General features: G+C 44.1%; 1 protein-coding gene, 1 non-coding gene and 3 pseudogenes across 2 annotated transcripts; 1 reads left to right on the plus strand and 4 right to left on the minus strand.

The window, feature by feature from the left end:
- Positions 1 to 32: 32 nt before the first annotated feature.
- Positions 33 to 9,410, plus strand: LOC129867836 (short transient receptor potential channel 2-like; annotated as a pseudogene).
- A 3,023-nt stretch (positions 9,411 to 12,433) lies between these two features.
- On the minus strand, positions 12,434 to 18,998 carry LOC129868504 (ribonucleoside-diphosphate reductase large subunit). Its single transcript, XM_055942547.1, has 18 exons — positions 18,840 to 18,998; positions 18,128 to 18,216; positions 17,839 to 18,016; positions 17,447 to 17,607; positions 17,314 to 17,353; positions 16,958 to 17,120; positions 16,647 to 16,788; positions 16,311 to 16,394; positions 15,938 to 16,099; positions 15,673 to 15,752; positions 15,383 to 15,584; positions 14,839 to 14,988; positions 14,493 to 14,714; positions 14,281 to 14,357; positions 14,003 to 14,138; positions 13,752 to 13,847; positions 13,406 to 13,594; positions 12,434 to 13,120 (listed from the first exon to the last, which is right to left on the minus strand). Exons 1-18 carry the CDS (start codon positions 18,856 to 18,858, stop codon positions 12,932 to 12,934), a joined length of 2,379 nt encoding a protein of 792 aa, XP_055798522.1. The 5' UTR covers positions 18,859 to 18,998; the 3' UTR covers positions 12,434 to 12,931.
- On the minus strand, positions 13,197 to 13,314 carry LOC129869147 (small nucleolar RNA SNORA17; annotated as a pseudogene).
- On the minus strand, positions 16,186 to 16,264 carry LOC129869140 (small nucleolar RNA SNORD83). The gene has a single exon (XR_008761862.1). It is a non-coding gene; the product is annotated as a small nucleolar RNA SNORD83 (small nucleolar RNA).
- On the minus strand, positions 16,497 to 16,614 carry LOC129869146 (small nucleolar RNA SNORA17; annotated as a pseudogene).
- Positions 18,999 to 19,747: the final 749 nt, after the last annotated feature.

Here is a 19,747-nt window from a genome sequence, read left to right on the forward strand (position 1 = left end):
CTCTGTGTCTCCTTGTGGTTTTAGCTAGAGCAATGGCAGGAGATGGTGAAGATGAAGAGGCGTGGATCAGTGCCATCCAGGATAGGAACATAATAAAGGTGTGTGGCCTGCTGAAGCCTGGCGACGGCATCATCCATCAGCTGGAGGCCCTCAACCTGTCTATCCACCTGGGCAACAATTTTGACTTCTCCCAGATCCATGAGGCTCTACTGGTTGCCATCGACATCCATCAACCCTGTGTGGTGAAGATGCTCCTCGACTGCCTGGACCAGGAGAAGAGCAACAAGATGGATGTGCAATCCTTCTCCCTGGCCATTTTCGACCACTCCATTGACGACTTGCAGTTTGCCCCGGCATGATCCCGCTGACCCTGGCTTGTCAGAAGGACCTGTATGAGATTGTCACCATGCTGACCTAGAAGGGCCACGTCATCCCACGTTCACACAAGATCACCTGTGCCTGTCTAGAGTGCTGGAATGGGCGGCAGCATGACCTGCTGAAGTTCTACCTGTCTCAACACCTACCGTGGCATTGGCCTATCTGTCCATCACCTCATACAATGCCATGCTCAGTGCCTTCGGCCTCGGAAGGGAGATCCGTAAGCTTCCAAGAAGGAACCTGAGTTCAAGGTTAGATCCTGTTTGTGCTTATGCCCATATAGTCACTATGCACAAAGTATGTGGTGCATTACCCTGGAACTAATCTCTCTTGGACAGACTACGTAAAAATAAAGTATGCAAGATTTAAATTCTGGGTAAACCGAGATTACCCTGGAACAGGAATACAACCACACTGGGCAATGAATGTTTTAATTGTAACTATAACTTGTTACCATACTATTACCAGGTTATTACCATTTTATTCCCTGCTGCCCTATATACACAGACATGGAATCACTGGCCACTTTAATAATGGAACATTAGTCACTTTAATAATGTGTGCATACTGCTTTACTAATCTCATATGCCTTCGGAAAGTATTCAGACCCGTTGACCTTTTCCACATTTTGTTACGTTACAGCCTTATTCTGAAATATATATATTTTTAAATCCTCAGCAATCTACACACAATACCCCATAATGACAAAGTGAAAACAGGTTTTTAGAAATGTTTGCAAATGTATTAAAAAAATACCTTATTTACATAAATATTCAGACCCTTTGCTATGAGACTCAAAATTGAGCTCAGGTGCATCCTGTTTCCATTGATCATACTTGAGGTGTTTCTACAACTTGATTGGAGTCCAACTGCAGTAAATTCAATTGATTGGACATGATTTGTAAAGGCACACACCTGTCTATATATGGTTCCACGGTTGACAGTGCATGTTAGAGCAAAAACCAAGCAATGACGTTGAACAAATTGTTCGTAGAGCTCCGAGACAGGATTGTGTCGAGGCACAGATCTGGGGAAGGGTACCAAAAAATGTCTGCAGCATTCAACGTACCCAAGAACACAGTGGCCTCCTTCATTCTTAAATGGAAGAAGTTTGGAACCACCAAGACTCTTCCTAGAGCTGGCCGCCCGGCCAAACTGAGCAATCGGAGAAGGGCCTTGTCAGGGAGGTGACCAAGAACCCGATGGTCACTCTGACAGAGCTCTAGGGTTCCTCTGTAACAATCTCTGCAGCACTCCACCAATCAGGCCTTAATGGTAGAGTGGCCAAATGGAAACCACTCCTCAGTAAAAGGCACATGACAACCCACTTGGAGTTTGCCAAAAGGCACCTAAAGACTCTCAGACCATGAGAAACAAGATTCTCTGGTCTGATGAAACCAAGATTGAACTCTTTGGCCTGGAAACCTACCACCATCCCTACGGTGAAGCATGGTGGTGGCAGCATCATGCTGTAGGGAAGTTTTTCAGTGGCAGGGACTGGGAGACTAGTCAGGATCGAGGCAAAGATGGATGGAGCAAAGTACAGAGAGATCCTTAATGAAAACCTGCTCCAGAGTGCTCAGGACCTCAGACTGGGGCGACGGTTCACCTTCCAACAGGACAACGACCCTAAGCACACAGCCAAGACAATGCAGGAGTGGCTTCGCGACAAGTCCCTGAATGTCCTTGAGGGTCCAGCCAGAGCCCGTACTTGCACCCGATCGAACATCTCTGGAGAGACCTGAAAATAGCTGCACAGCAACGCTCCCCATCCACCCTGACAGTGCTTGAGAGGATCCGCAGAGAAGAATGGGAGAAATTCCCCAAATACAGGTGTGCCAAGCTTGTAGCGTCATAACCAAGAAGACTCAAGGCTGTAATCGCTGCCAAAGGTGCTTCAACAAAGTACTGAGTAAAGGGTCTGAATAGTTATGTAAATGTGATTTTTTTTCTTTCCTTCTGTGGGTCATATGATTGAGTGTAGTCTGGCCCAGGAGTGTGAAGGTGAACGGAAAGGCTCTGGAGCAACAAACCGCCCTTGTTGTCTCTGCCTGGCCAGTTCTCCTCTCTCCACTGGGATTCTCTGCCTCTATTACAGGGGCTGAGTCACAGGCTTACTGGTGCTCAATCATGCCGTCCCTAGGAGGGGTGCATCAATTGAGTGGGTTGAGTCACTGATGTGATCTTCCTGTCTGGGTTGGCGCCCCCCCTTGGGTTGTACCATGGCGGAGATCTTTGTGGGCTATACTCGGCCTTGTCTCAGGATGGTAAGTTGGTGGTTGAAGCTATCCCTCTAGTGGTGTGGGGGCTGTGCTTTGGCAAAGTGGGTGGGGTTATATCCTTCCTGTTTGGCCCTGTCCGGGGGTATCATCGGATGGGGCCACAGTGTCTCCTGACCCCTAATGTCTCAGCCTCCAGTATTTATGCTGCAGTAGTTTATGTGTCGGGGGGCTAGGGTCAGTTTGTTATATCTGGAGTACTTCTCCTGTCTTATCCGGTGTCCTGTGTGAATTTAAGTATGCTCTCTCTAATTCTCTCTTTCTCTCTTTCTTTCTCTCTCTCTCTCGGAGGACCTGAGCCCTAGGACCATGCCTCAGGACTACCTGGCATGACGACTCCTTGCTGTCCCCAGTCCATCTGGCCGTGCTGCTGCTCCAGTTTCAACTGTTCTGCCTGCGGCTATGGAACCCTGACCTGTCCACCGGACGTGCTACCTGTCCCAGACCTGCTGTTTTCAACTCTCTAGAGACAGCAGGAGCGGTAGAGATACTCTTAAAACCTCTGGGCGCACGGATCCCTTTAGCGGGATCATTTTCATCAACAACCGCTGAATTGCAGAGCGCCAAATAAAACAATTTAAACAATTTAATTTCATGAAATCACAAGTGCGATATAGCAAAACACAGCTTAGCTTGTTGTTAATCCACCTGTCGTGTCAGATTTTGAAATTATGCTTTACAGCGAAAGCAATCCAAGCATTTGTGTGAGTTTATCGATCACTAGACAAAACATTACAAACACCTAGCAGCAATGTAGATTGGTTACGAAAGTCAGAAAAGCAATACAATTAATCACTTACCTTTGATGATCTTCGGATGTTTGCACTCACGAGACTCCCAGTTACATAATAAATGTTTCTTTTGTTCGATTAAGATTATTTTTATATCAAAAAAACTCCATTGTTTGGCGCGTTATGTACAGAAATCCACAGGCTCAAGTAGGTCATGAAGGGCAGACGAAAATTCCAAATAGTATCTGTAAAGTTCGTAGAAACATGTCAAACGTTTAATAATCAATCCTCAGGTTGTTTTTTTTAACATAAATAATCGATAATATTTCAACCGGACGGTAAACTATTCAATACAATGGAGAAAGAAAATGTTGAGCTACCACTTTCGCATGCAAGAACTAATCAAAGGACATCTGGCTATCCACTGACGGGATTTGATAAATCTCGCTCATTTTTCAGAATAAAAGCTTGAAACTATGTCTAAAGCCTTTTCACAACCTGTGGAAGCCATTGGAAAAGGAATATGGTTGATTTCCCTTTAAATGGAGGATAGGCAGGCAATGGAACAGGGATTTTTCGAAATAAGAGGCACTTCCGGGTTGGATTTCCTCAGGTTTTCGCCAGCAAAATCAGTTCTGTTATACTCACAGACAATATTTTGACAGTTTTGGAAACTTTAGACTGTTTTCTATCCTATATATGCATATATCCTATAGTATCTGAGAAATAGGCCGTTTACATTGGGAACGTTATTTTTCCAAACAAAAAAATTCTGCCTCCTAGCATCAAGAAGTTTTAATGATCGGCTATGAAAAGCCAACTGACATTTACTCCTGAGGTGCTGACTTGCTGCACCCTCGACAACTACTGTGATTATTATTATTTGACCATGCTGGTTATTTATGAACATTTGAACATCTTGGCCATGTTCTGTTATAATCTCCACCCGGCACAGCCAGAAGAGGACTGGCCACCCCTCATAGTCTGGTTCCTCTCTAGGTTTCTTCCTAGGTTTTGGCCTTTCTAGGGAGTTTTTCCTAGCCACCGTGCTTCTACACCTGCATTGCTTGCTGTTTGTGGTTTTAGGTTGGGTTTCTGTACAGCACTTTTAGATATCAGCTGATGTAAGAAGGGCTATATAAATACATGTGATTTGATTTGATTACGGCTTATTTTTTTGTTGCAAATATTATTATTTTTAACTGTTTTTGCTTTGTCATTATGGGTTATGGTGTGTAGATTGAGGAAAAAATACAATTTAATCAATTTTAGAGTGAGGCCGTAACCAAACAAAATGTGGCAAAAGTCCAGGGGTCGGAATACTTTGTATATACTGTATTCTATACTGTATTCTATTCTACTGTATATTGCTCTTCGTAATATTTATATTTCTTAATTTAATTTTACTTTAAGATTTGTGTGTATTGTGTATTGTTAGATACTACTGTTGGAGCTAGGAACACAAGCATTTCGCTACACCCGCAATAACATCTGCATGTGACCAATACAATTTGATTTAATTTATTCTGTGCTGTTATGTGAAGTGTTATTAGGTTGTTTAGCTGAGTGGGTGTTTGTGTTATCTCTCCCACAGCCTCAGTACCTGTGTCTGGAGGAGCTGTGCCAGGAGTTTGCGTTGGAGCTGCTGGGGATTGCCCTTAACCAGAGGGAGGTGACCACCATCCTGAACAGCTGTGGAGACTGAAACCAGGACCAGCAAGTGTTCGAGGAGGGCATCCCAAACCTGACCCACCTGAGGCTCGCTGTAAACTACAATCAGAAACAGGTAGAGCCCAGTCATCTATAACCAGAAACAGGTAGGGCTCAGTCATCTATAACCAGAAACAGGTAGAGCCCAGTCATCTATAACCAGAAACAGGTAGAGCCCAGTCATCTATAACCAGAAACAGGTAGAGCCCAGTCATCTATAACCAGAAACAGGTAGAGCCACAAGCAGCTACAGAGCTAGTAGATTCTGAGTGGTGTTATTTGGGGTGCTGCTGTCAGTGATTTACAGTATAATGAACATGTTCAGTGAGATAGTGAATCCCTCTCTATATGTCCTGTTTGTGAATTGTGGCCACTCTTTCTCTCTCTAGTTTGTGGCACACCCTATCTGCCAGCAGGTGCTGTCCTCTATTTGGTGTGGGAACCTGTCTGGCTGGAAGGGAAGCAGGATGAAAGCTGCTGGTGTCTGTGGGGGATCTTCTTCCCCATGCCCCTCCTCTGCCTCGTCTACTGGATCACATCCAAGTCCAAGCTCAGATGTCCTGAAGTTCTGTAAAGGTGGTGATGTTGTATGGGCCTTGTGTGTCTCTGCTTGGGTCTGTCTTGGGCCTGCAGATGTATGGCTCAGTTTTCTCATGTATTTGCTCTTGGCTATGTTTATACTCCAGTGGAGGTTGCTGAGGAGAGGACAGCTCATAATAATGTCTGGAATGGAGTAAATGGAATGGCATCAAACACATGGAAACAATGTATTTGATACTGTTCCACCTTTTCTGCTCCAGTCATTACCACGAGCCCGTGCTCCCCAATTAAGGAGCCACCAGCCTCCTGTGATATATTCTACTGTATCTCTCTCAGGTGGGAAAGATACTTTAGATTTCAGTGATTAAGTTTCTTCTTCACTCAACCTCCTATATGTGGTTCCTCATCACTTTGTTGGGAGAGTCCATCACCATGGAGTTGTATAGAGACCAGTTTGCTTCGCGTAAACAGAATATTCTGCACTGCTCATTCCACATGGTGTGTGTGGTCGGTGGGTTAGTTTGTTGGTTTATAGAAATTAGTCTCTTCTCTCTACCTAGGTTCATGTTCATATTCATGATAATTGGAACAGCTTTCCTCTGTGGTATCAATAACATCTATGTTCCTTATGTCGCCCAATCATATTTTGGAAGGTAAAGAAAATGTTGAAGTACACTACTGCCTAGCTTCATTCTTGTTAGATCACTCATGATAATCATAATCCTCCCAACCCTAACTCCATTCCATAGGTTTAATTTTCTATTCCTGTTCTGGACCATGTTTGGGGTGGCAAACCAGGACTATATGGACAGTTTGTGAGTTTGTCCGAGTTTGTGGTGGCATGATCCTTTACGGCATCTTCACCCTCGTCATCGTGCTGCACAATATGCTCATTGCCATGATCACCAACTCCTGCCAGAAGATTGAGGTGAGATCAGATTAAACTCAAGAAACCTGGCTCTTAGTTTGTCCACCTCAAGGGCAGGATAATGCCTTTGAATGGAATCAACTGCATCCCAATGTAGCAAATGAAAGTGTTTCAAAGCTCAAATTCTAGACCTTTGTGATTACACAGTAAAGTTTAGGAGAGATTCTAGGATGGGCCCTGACTGCTGCTTCCCTCTCAGGATGTCGCTGACGTTGAGTGGAAATTTGCCCGATCTAAGCTCTCTGAGTTACTTCAGAGGTCTCACCATGCCTGTCCCCTTCAACATCATCCCCCAAGGCCTTTTTCTACCTCATACGGTAGGTTTGACTGTGTGTGTTATACAGACAACTTCCTCTACCAACAATAGAACAACCTCTATCTCAAAGGTCAGTTTCATCTCATATTACATGTTTATCCCAGGGGTATTTTTCGTTGGATCTGCTGCTGTTGTACTTCAAACTCGACATCAGACTGTCCCTCCCATAACCTCCATGGTAAGAACTACACCTCAGCTCATTTGACATTGTCTTGTCATACAGACCAATGAGAATGTCTCTGTTCCCTTTGTTGTCGTCCAATGGGAATAAGATGGTGGCGGGTCAGGGGAGAACCAGATACCTTAACGCCAGCAGGTGATCCAGGCTCTGGTGCAGCGTTACATTGATTCTGCACGTCGCGAGTTTGAGGAGACCAAGAGAAATATTAACCTATCAAGTTTCCTAACCCAGCCTTAGGGCCTTCAAGTCTTCAGTTAAGACACGTTTCTGTGTTAAGGTCACAGTTAAACAGAGAGGAAGTACTGACTTGGCCTCACACATGAACACTCTGTTTAGTACTGTATTTATGTAAAAGCATTGTGGTGCATTCAGTGTCATTGGTTTGGTCTATTCTTAACACCTCAGACGTGGTTAATTGGATCACAGCTAACAAGGTAGTGGGCAGGCTGCATGCTGGGATGAAGGCCAACATGCAGGTTCTGATGGACTCTGGCCAGGCTGCAGGATACGACCCCAACACTGATGGCTCCTCCATCCTGGGGAAATACATCATGGAAGCCAAGAACAACTTCAGGGGCTTCAACAACAGGCTGGATGACAAACACACACCTTTACTGGTGACTGTGGAGATGGAACATGACAGAAAGGTGGAGATAGGGAGGGTTGTAGCAGTGGTGATAGCAGAGGAGACAGAACAAGCCAGAAGAGTGAAGATGGGATAGTGGTCAAACAGGAGGGGTTTTTTTTCTTTCTTTTTTTAACCTTTATTTAACTAGGCAAGTCAGTGTTATGAGAATTTTGTTCTCAATGTTCATAAACTGAACTTCAATTAAAATACTCTGTCTATTACTAAGAATTTGTAAGGTTCTTATTAAAATGAAACAGACAGAGGCCAGTCTACCATAGTCAGCATGTATATTTACGAGAGCTCTCTTATCATTTCCTGTACATTGGTCTATATACCTCACATTTCGTCATAAATGTCCCTCCTCTCAGAAACAATGACAATATAGTTCACAAGTCTTCTCCTTCTCATACATTGTCTGCCACCTGTTATACAATCTACTACAAGCCCAAGGTCTCTCCCCTCCCTGGGTGGGGACAGAATGTCCTGAAAGGAACACAGTAGTACAGCTTGTCTGTCGATAGCTCCTCTTATCATTTGTTTCACACTTGCACCCTGCTTACATACTAAAAAGGAACAAAAAGTCCTTGTTCTAATTCTGACTAAAACTACACACATCAGATTTAGATTTATGATTCTAATAACTTTCATACAATCATACAGTGACAGGGTAGAATTCTGTTAGTTATAGTACTACGTTAAAGGTATACATCATTTAGTCATTATTCATAAAAATCATAACAGTCAGTTAAGAACAAATTCTTATTTACAATGACGGCTTACCCCGGCGAAATCCAGACGATGCTGGGGCAATTGTGCACCGCCCTATGGGACTCCCAATCACGGCCGGATGTGATGCAGTCTGGATTTGAACCAGGTACTGCAGTGACGCCTCTTGTACTGAGATGCAGTGTCTTAGACTACTTCGCCACTTGGGAGCCAAATCCACTTGATTGCCCTTTCCCTCCACCTTCTTCCCTACCATCTTATTGGCGCTTACCTTTTTATATCTGGGGTTAGATGGAGCAGAACAGGAGGTGGAGCCAGATGGAGCAGAGGGGATGAAGCAGGTAGGAGACATGGGTGTTGTGAAGATGGAGGAGGGGAGAGTTAATGGCGGGAAGGTAGAGAGAAGGGTGGATAGGGGTAGTGAAGGAGTCAGAGCAGAAAATGGAGAGGAGACAGTGAGGGGAAGGGAGAGATTCGGATATTAAAAGGTAAGCACCAATGAGATGGTGAAGAAGAAGGTGGAGGGAAAGGGCAATCCAGTGGAGGCAGAAGTAAGGATGGAAGAAGGTAAAGGGAAAAAGGTAGATCGCAGTGTGAATAATACAATCTGGTGGAAAGGACTTGTAGGAGGTGAATGAGAAGGGAAGACGTGGGAATGAAGGGAAAGTAGACATGGGACTGGTAGATCTGAAATAGGAAGGTCAGGGTGATGGAACTGAAGGAGAAAAGAGTTGTGGGGGAAATCAACATGGCCGAGAGGTGGATTAAGGGACCGGGGAGGGCGTTGGAGAATGTGACTAAGAAGAAGGCTGCCACGGCTAGCGTGGTGGTGGTAGTGGAAAATACTGCCAGGGCTGGGGTGAAGGTGGTTCCTTCCCGACCGATGGCAGCAGCAGCTCACAGGACACTGGCTTCGGCTCGCAGGAAGGGGAGGGGTCTATCATTGGAGGACCAATGAGAACTGCACATCTGAGTGCATCATCTTCAGATTAGAAGTGTCAGCCAGTTAGCATTGTTTCAGTCAACTCCATAGTCCGTTAATTGGTTGACTTCATGAGATGTTTTACATCAAAGCAGCAATATACACTTGCAGTAGGTAGCATAAAACTATTTTGCTGTGAAATGAGCTACAAATCATTCAAAGGCATGTATATACACGCAGGGTTGGGTACTTTCTAAATGTAATCCGTTACAATTACTAGTTACCTGTCCAAACTGTGTCATTTTATAGTTGTTTATAGTTGGTTTGGTCTTAGAATAGACCAAACCAATGACACTGAATGCACCACAATGCTTTTACATACATACAGTACTAGTACAATGTAATTTTTTGGAATATGATTACTTTCCCCTTAAAGAGGCATTAGAAGAAGACAAAGTATCCATCAAATGCATTAGGTGTGTCATCATAGTGGTTTCTGACTTGTGGCCAGACTCATTGAGGTGGATCAAACTTAAACTTGCACCTTTTTTCAATGCTCAATTGAATTTCATTGAGAAAACAGAAAGGTGTCAATGTATTTATTCACAAAGATCCTTTCTGAATTTAGTAATCTAGTTTTTTAAAGTATCTGTAATCTGATTATAATATTGCTGCTGGTACTCTGATTAGTTTTTTGTAATCAGATACTCCACAACCCTGTATACAATATTGTTAAGTGATGTAGCCAAATTAAACATGATCTGTGAACACCTAGTGATACCGATGTCTGCTCCCATTGGACCAGCTGTTTGAGACCGGTACTAACTCTTATTCATTGTAATTATAGACATTCCAACCTAACAATTAGAAAGGATAGAGAATTACCTGAAAGTGAATTACAATTTCACTTTGAATACATCTTTTCAAACCAATATTAAAATAACAAAAAATATATACAATGTCCTTGTGTGTTCATTATATAAAGTAAATAATTTGAGTAAAACTGGCTACACTGCTCTGACAGTCTCTTCTCTGTTGGTCAACCTGGTCTCAGAGCATTTCGTATTATTCTGTATGTAAATCCGAAGTACTCCGTTTAGTATGGTGTGTTAAGTTTGGTACAGTTACATAAGACATATGGTTACTTAAGGCAAAACAACCTGGACTCAAGCATTTTGTTTTATTATGTAAGTAAATCCAAGACACTCCATTTCGTGTATGTTACTTTTCAAATGGTATGTATTAACTTGTGGATATCCATCACCCATTTCAAAAGTCAAAATATCAAGAGTGAAAGAAGCCCCATCTTCCTGATACAATTCCCATCAAGTACAAAATAGCATCACCTTATGCCATGTATTGTTATTGGTAAACTACTGTATACCTTGACAAAAGTACGACAGGACATTGCATGAACACAAACTTAATTACACTGGGCCTCCCGAGTGGCGCGGCGGTCTAAGGCACTGCAGTGCTTGAGGCGTCACTACAGATCTGGGTTCGATCCCGGGCTGTATCGCAGCCAGCTACGCCTGGGAGACCCATGAGGCAACGCACAATTGGCCCAGCGTCGTCCGGGTTAGGGGAGGGTTTGGCCGGCTGGGATGTCCTTGTCCCATTGCGCTGTAGCGACTCCTGTGGCAGGCCTGGCGCATGCACACTGACACGGTCACCAGTTGTACGGTGTTTCCTCCGACACATTAGTGCGTCTGGCTTCCGGTTTAAGTGTGTCAAGAAGCAGTGCAACTTGGCAGGGTCGTGTTTCGGAGGATGCATGGCTCTCAACCTTCGCCTCTAGTGAGTCCCAGTTATGGGACAAGACTAACTACCAATTGGGGAGAAAAAAAAGGAATAATTATAATTACACTTTACAAAAAAATAACCAACACGCACAAAAAACTTCTCTCTCAAATGTTATCCTGTTAATGAGCATTTCTCCTTTGCCAAGATAATCCATCCACCTGACAGGTGTGACATATCAAACTGATTAAACAGCATCATTACACAGGTGCACCTTGTGCTGGGGACAATAAAAGGCCACTAAAACGTGCAGTTTTGTCACACAACACAATGCCAGAATTCTCAAGTTAAGGGAGAGTGCAATTGGCATTCCATCCACCACAGCTGTTGTCAGAGAATTGAATGTTAATTTCTCTACCATAAGCCACCTACAAACATTGTTTTAGAGAGTTAGGCATTACGTTCAACCGCCCTCACAACCAGACCACGTGTAACCAACCACAGCAGCCCAGGACCTCCATATCTGCCTTCACATACTGCATCCCCCGAGACCAGCCACCCAGACAGCTGATGAAACTGTGGGTTTGCACAATCTAAGAATTTCTGCACAATCTATCAGAAACTGTCTCAAGGAAGCTCATCACAGTTCATCCAAGAAGAGCATTGGAGAAGTGTGCTCTCCAAGGATTAATCCCAGTTTATCTGTACTGGGCAGATGACAGACATGGCATACTGTGGGCGAGCGGTTTGCTGAGGTTAACGTTGTGGAGTGTCCCATGGTGGGTTTATGGTATGGGCAGGTATAAACTACATACAAATGAACACAATTGCATTTTATTGATGGCAATTTGAATGCACAGCGATACCGTGACAAGATCCTGAGGCACTTTGTCATGCCATTGATCCCCCTCCACCCCATGTCACAAGGATCTGTACAAAATTCCTGGAAGCTAAAAATGTCCTAGCTCTTCCATGGCCTGCATACTCACCGGACATGTCACCTATTGAGCAAGTTTGGAATGCTCTGGATCAACAAGTACGACAGTGTGTTCCAGTTCTCACCAATATCCAGCGACTTCATGAAGACATTGAAGAGTGGGACAACATTCCACAGAACACAATAAACAGCCCGATCAACTCTATATGAAGATGTCACGCAGCATGAGGCAAATGGTGGTCACACCAGATTGACAATTTTCTGATCCACACCTTTTTTTCTTGTAAGGTACAGTATCTGTGATGAACAGATGCATATCTGTATTCCCAGTTGTGTGAAATCCATAGATTAGGGCCTAATGAATGTATTTAAATTGACTGATTTCCTTATCTGAACATTAACTCAGTAAACTTCAAATTGTTGTATGTTGCATTTATATTTTTGTTCAGCATACAAAGCAATTTTATTTTCCCCACAGGTCAAATACAAAAAAAGACTCCTAATATACACTAATGTTGTTTAAGTTCATTCAGCAAGTTATGAGATTCTTAGATTTACATATTAACAATGGAGTAGACAAACAGTTTGGAAACTCTGAATCCTATACAAAACAAATCAGACAAACAGATCCACACAGACAGTGTCACCGTGAAAGATAAATAGAAAACAGTTAATAATCTGGTATTAGCAGACAGAGCACACCTTGTACAGCACTATAGTTAGGCTACATTAGCATGCCCACAACACAAACATAAAAGCCTGTTCTATTAAGAGTGATCTGACATCAGGGCAGATTACTGTATAATGTTACCTGACCTAATGACAGTGTGGTTCAAAGATCCTGAGGACTTCAGTGGTCCACTGCTATGGTTAATTAACTAAAGAGCGTGGGTAGGGGAAGGAGTGGGGTGCCGTCTAAGAGCCACACATCAGGCAGTCGTCGCGGTTCTCCAGGGAACACACCATAGCGGCTCTGTTGAGCTCCTTGACCGCCTCCAAGTTCTTAGCCGACTGAGACTCCTTCAGCTTCTCCTTATTCAGGGTGAACTGGATGGGGTTGGCTGCAGGCTTGGTCCTCAGGTAGTACATGCCCGTCTTCAGACCCTGAGGAGCGGAAAAGAGGTTAGTGGTTTATCATATTTAATATTTAACACTACTTTGATCCTAATAAGTTGCCTCCCTAGCCAATCACGCCAAGTTCCCATTGTTCTGGGTCCTCGGCATAGACCTGTCACTCTCCGCCCCTCATGACACACGCGCGACACTTTCAGCCGGACTACAATGCTTCAAGGGGCAGCATCAGCCAGCCATTTTAACACCAGAGTTAAGGATGGCCCTGAGCTAAGAAAATGCAATCTTATAGAAACTTCAATAGGCAAGCTGACTCACCTGCTTCCAGCCGTAGAAGTGCATGCTGGTGAGCTTGCCGTAGTTAGGCTCAGCAATGTGGATGTTGAGGGACTGGCTCTGGTCTATGAAGGCCCCGCGGTCAGCAGCCATCTTCAGAATAGTCTTCTGGGAGATCTCCCACACAGTCTTATACAGCTCCTTCAGGTCATCTGGGATCTCAGCAATGCCCTAAAGACAAGTAACAATAGAACCATGACATCTACTAATAAAGGATAGCGCTTTTAAAATCTAACAAAAGTTAGACATGACCTTCACAAAATACAGTCAAAAGGGCATAATTGCACTCTGATTGGTCTTCATTGATTGTGATGGTCTGGGTTCTCACCTGGATGGATCCGTTCTGACCAATCAGCTGGTTCTTCATCTCCTCATTCCACAGCCCTCTCTCTGTTAGGTCCTTCAACAGATGGGGGTTCACAATCTGCAAGGAGCACAAAGAACATTAGTCCTCACATATACACAACTCTAGCTTTTTACACCCCCAAACTCAGAGCCTTCTAGTGTTTGAGTATGCTGTGTATGTGTTTCAGCAGAGGTCTAACTGTCTATGGAACCCACAGAGAGAGTGGTACTGACCTGGAACTCTCCAGAGAGGACTCTGCGGGTGTAGATGTTGCTGGTGTAGGGCTCGATAGACTCGTTGTTGCCCAGGATCTGGGCTGTAGAGGCCGTGGGCATGGGGGCAAGCAGCAGACTGTTCCTCACACCGTGCCTGGAGAGACGGGGCAGAAGGGTGAGTGAAGTGGTGATGAAAAAGAAAGGCGACAACATTTAAATCCACTTGGTTGGTCATGTATGTGTTGAGACTAACTGTAGTTGGGTTGGTAAAATGGAGGACAAGGTTGAGAACTTACTTGGCAATCTTTTCCTTGAGAACTGTCCAGTCCCACAGGTCAGTTGGGGTTTTGTCCCACATGTTGTACTGAAGGATCTGGGGAAAATAACCATTTAAGCCTGAGACCCACACCAGAACATTCTCCTTAATCCAAAATTAACTATTGACAAGTTAGTTACCCTAAACAGGATATCTAACATCTGAGTTAGGTGTAAGGGTGGTGGTACTCACTCCTTTACTGACAGGGGAGCCTGGGTAGGTCTGGTAGGCACCGAGCTCAGCAGCAAGTTCACAGCTGGACTCCAGGGCAGCGTAGTAGATGGTCTCAAAGATCTGAGTGTTGAGCTTCTGGGCCTCGGCGCTCTCAAAGGGGAAACGCATCAGGATGAAAGCATCAGCAAGACCCTGCACACCGATACCAATGGGCCTGTGGCGCTTGTTGGAGTTCTCAGCCTGGTTAGAGAGGAGGCGAGGCATGGGGCAATCAGTTACTGGCCCACATTAAGATATAACCTGTAGAATCACCAGTCTTGCTGATCATATTATTAGTATCACTAAGTTGAACACTAGACATTACCTCGACCACAGGGTAGTAGTTGATCTCAATGATCTTGTTGAGGTTCCTGACGATGACCTTGGTGACGTAGGCCAGCTTGTTGAAGTCAAATGTTCTCTCTGGGGTGACATACATGTTGAGGGCGATGGACGCCAGGTTACACACTGCCACCTGAGATTGGGAAATAGGAGCCAGATAGATTAGCGCCACACTTAGGCCATTTAAACATTCTTTGGTGTGATCCAACATTTATTTTCAACAATATACAAATCAAAGGATGCCATTCAAACAGCTTTGGGATTAAGTATGCATGTTATCAGAACCATCATCCTTGGGTGATAGATACTGTAGTTGGTCATCTCTGCGTTGAGCGCTAATGCATATCTATGAGGTCATCCTGTGGCCAGAGTCAATAACACAAACTGAGGCTGGTCTCCGTTTGCGTCCAAAATGTCAACCTAATCCCTGTATAGTCCACTACCTTCAACCAGTGCCCCGATACAGGGAACAGGTATGGACTTGGTCAAAAGTAGTTCAAACAGTATAGCTAATTGATTGCCCTCACCTCATCATGGCTGGTGTACTCTACAATTTCGGTACAAAGGTTACTGGACTTAATGGTGCCCAGGTTCTGCTGATTACTCTTCCTGTTGCAGGCGTCCTTGTAGAGCATGTAGGGGGTGCCCGTCTCAGTCTGGGACTCAATAATGGCATGCCACACCTGCTGGGCCTTCACCACCCGCTTGACCCGACCCTCCTGCTCATACCTGACGACAAAGACAGGTCCAGTGAAACATTGCACAGGGAGTAGACTGGTATGGAGCAGTTATACCGGGTCAGGAACGCCAGTCTTACCTGGTATAGAGCTTCTCAAACTCCTCCCCCCAGCACTCATCCAGTCCAGGGCAGTCACTGGGGCACATCAGGGACCAGTCCTGTGGGTACGATACACCATTGAGTACTGATATCTTTCAAGAAGATATTCATCTAAACAGAACTACTCCTTATTCCCTTCTTTAATTCAACCTCGAGGAGCGATGTACAAAATATACTAGAGCTCGAATTTCACAAAATTCCATATCTGGTTTGAATAGTTCAGTTGATAAATGTTGCTGCATACCTGGTTGCTCTCCACTCTCTTCATAAAGAGGTCAGGGATCCACATGCCGTAGAACAGATCTCTGGCCCTCTGCTCTTCCTTCCCCGTGTTCTTCTTCAGGTCCAAGAAGTCAAACACATCAAAGTGCCACGGCTCCAGGTACATGGCAAACGCACCAGGTCTCTGAGGGCAATGAGCGGGAGTTAAATGCCTGATGACGGTACAGTAAACAGGCCACAGAGTCTGAAAGACCATATGCATGTTCTCAGAGCCATCAGACTTGGGTGATAGATAGTGGGTCATCTCTGCGCAGAGCGCTAATGCATATCTATGAGGTCATCCTGTGGCCAGAGTCAATAACAAAACCTGTATTCAAATCTAATTTCATTCTCACCTTGTTGCCTCCCTGGTCCACATAGCGTGCTGTGTTGTTGTACACTCGGAGCATGGGGACCAGCCCATTGGAATTACCATTTGTCTTAAAAAATAAAAACAAAGAAGTCTCAGTAACTGAGTGACTCGCCAAGCGTCAATGAAACAGGGGTCATTTTTTTCTCATGTACGAACTTTCCCCAAGATCTGTCAGAGCCATCAATCACGCCAAGTACCCACTGTTCTGGGTCCTCGGCGTAGACATAGCCCCATCACTCTACACCCCTCCTGACACTTAGTCGGACAGCAACGCCTCAAGGGGCAGTCTTATTTACGAACGTGACCATGTGAACCTCACCCCAGCAATGTAGCTGCCCGTGGCTCTGATGCAGCTGACTGCCACGCCGATGCCCCCTGCTGATTTAGAGATTAGGGCACACTGCTTTAGGGTGTCGTAGATGCCCTCAATGCTGTCATCCTTCATGGCCAACAGGAAACAGCTGAAAAGTCAACAAGGACAACCAATTTAAAACCGATCAAGCGCTTTTCTGGTTTGCACTCAAAGATGTCGGTATTTTCTACAATTCAGTAATCATAGCCATTACACTGAGGAATGGGAATGGTTTCTAGTAGAATGGCAAAAGTAGATCCAAAATATGAAGTGCTTACCTGGACAGTTGTGGGCGGTTGGTGCCAGCATTGAAGAGTGTGGGCGAAGCGTGGGTGAACCACTTCTCTGACAGCAGGTTGTAAGTCTCGATGACAGCGTCAATGTCAGTCTGATGAATCCCAACTGCCACCCTCATGAGCATGTGCTGGGGTCGCTCGGCAACTACACAGAAACAGAACAGGTCAGCATGAGGGATGGAGCTCATCTGAACCACACTAAAAAAAAAAACAGCTCTGAAAATGTGCCTGTTTGGCCAGGTGCCACTGGTGAGGAGCCCTAATCCAGTGTAGCATAGGTTCATATCATGACAAGATGTCAATTCTTACAGGGACATAGTTTATTTAACCCTACTCACCTTTCCCATTAATCTTCAGAAGGTATGACCGCTCAAGTGTCTGTAGAAAAACAAAAAAGTGTTGACTTTCCTACCATTGCAGAATGTACTTTTAAAAGATTATGGTTCATAAACCATGTACTGTAAAAATGACCTTGAATCCAAAGAAGTTGTAGGAGAAGTCCCGGTCGAAGATGATTGCAGAGTTGAGGCGATCCTTGTTTTCTAGGACAATGTCAAGTGTCTCCTTGGCAACCATGGGAGAGTGGCATCTGTTTAGTGGGTTGACATAGTTGTAGAGATCCTCCACCACATCTAAAACAGCATTGACAGAAAAAAAATAGAGATTTCCAGATACCTTAGTTTCACACCCAGGGTTTAGAAATTACTTTTAGGTACCAATTTCTTCAGTTACCAGAAGTGCGATTGTCAGCTCACTGGCAAATTCAACATCCGTGCCACTGAATGAGTGGACTGGCTGAATCTTGGCTACTTTGAGTGAGCCTGATAATGGAGCAATATGCATAACTTGCAAGAGAGACTTACCACTGAACACCTTTTTGGTCTCCTTGTGCAGGTTGGAGACGGCGATGCGGGCAGCCAGGATGGCATAGTCAGGGTGTTTCGTTGTGAGGGTGGCAGCAATCTCTGCAGCCAGTGTGTCCAGCTCCACTGTAGTGACCCCACTGTACAGACCCTGAATTACCTTCATGGTGATCTGGGTCTAAACGTGGGACAACAGGCAGGGTAAAGGGTGCGTTAGAGGAACACAGCACACAGAAACACTAGAATTAACAAACAACGGAAATACATTGAACATAAAATATCGACTCACTGGATCTACAAAGTCAGAGTTGAGTCCATAGCACAGCTTCTGAATGCGGGAAGTGATCTTGTCAAACATGACACGCTCTTCGCGCCCATCTGAAAATTATATAATGACGGAAGTGTTAAGCAGAAAATCAACAATAAAATATATGTGCGCGCCATGGAAAAGGAATTTACAAGTTAATGTCAGTAATTGCCACAAAGCTTAAAAACAAAGTTAATTTAGTTATGTAATTGATGGGATAGTTACGGATAGTAGCCAACGCCCGGTTGTGTAACCCAGAAAGTTGTTTTGGGATTAAAAGTATAATTTAAATACTTGAAAATGTTAACTAGCTATATGATTAATTAATTGATGGGAGTCACGGATACTTCCAATCAAATGACCTAGATAGAAGTACCTAGCTGGCTAGCTAAACTACAAAACGTTGACAAATTTGGCGCCAAGTTTGACAAAGGAACATTGCTGCAAGACTGTCAATAACCTGTTTTGATCGTTCTTTTTAAACATGACAGCGGTCTTTATCTAGCTAGCTAACGCAATCAATAACATTAGCTACCTAACTAGGCAGTCATTCAACGTGGTTAATGACAGTACAGTAGCCAACGATATAATACAGGTTCAAAAGCTTGCTTGTAAGAAAAAAAGACAAGACAAGAGTCAGTCAAATAGCAAACTTATCTAGCTTTTGCTATTATTCCTACTAGAAATGACCTACCTCGCTTTATCACATGCATGTTGACAAGGGTTGTTTTCTTTCCAGAGAAAGTGAGAAAAATAAGAATACTGATATATATAGCTTAGAATGTACAGAGAGTCTCACGCTAACAGCCGTCGAAGACCTCAGGTGCAGAGAATAAACCGCGAATAACTACTTCTTCTTCTATGAAGTTTAACAGCGGTTGGCATCCAATTTGTTGCATTACCGCCACCTACTAGATTGGAGTACAACTTCCTTATACTTTGCTTGAAAAAAATAAATAAATACCCTACCATCTAACACTACACTCACTAATTTCAAAATTATATAAAATAAAATTAACACCACCCTACTCCACTAATTAAATGTATGTATTCCTACCTCATGCAATCATCCTGAAAGGATGGGACATCACCACTTAACACACCCTGTAACTCTTCTGATGTCAAATCTCGCACACCCAAATACCTCTTTGCAGCTGCAACCACAACCTAAATTTTCTGTGACTTACGTTCCCTCCCTGCTGTACAATTGATAACATTGCTATAAATGCTAAAAATCCAATCTTACTGAAACTTATATCACTTTTTGGCCTGTCCCTCTACTGGTATATCTCTACTACTCTCACCGCTCCTCCCCCTTAACCCATCTTCCTCAGCATATGATAACTTCTGCACTACTCTAAACCTGGAAACCTCAACCTGCCTCTCTCGCACGGGACATTTCTGATCCCCAGCTACATGGGCACCCCTACAATTAACGCATACCACTACTTTCCCCAATGCTACACATTTCTTTGTCTCCTGCCCTTCTGCAGACTTCTCACACATATGAACCTCCCTCCTACACACTGCTGCCACATGCCCATAAGCTTGACACCTGTAACAACGTAATGTATTCTGCACAAAAGCTCGTACAGGATAACT

This window comes from Salvelinus fontinalis, chromosome 13, assembly GCF_029448725.1.
Source record: "Salvelinus fontinalis isolate EN_2023a chromosome 13, ASM2944872v1, whole genome shotgun sequence".
Classification (NCBI taxonomy): Eukaryota; Metazoa; Chordata; class Actinopteri; order Salmoniformes; family Salmonidae; genus Salvelinus; species Salvelinus fontinalis.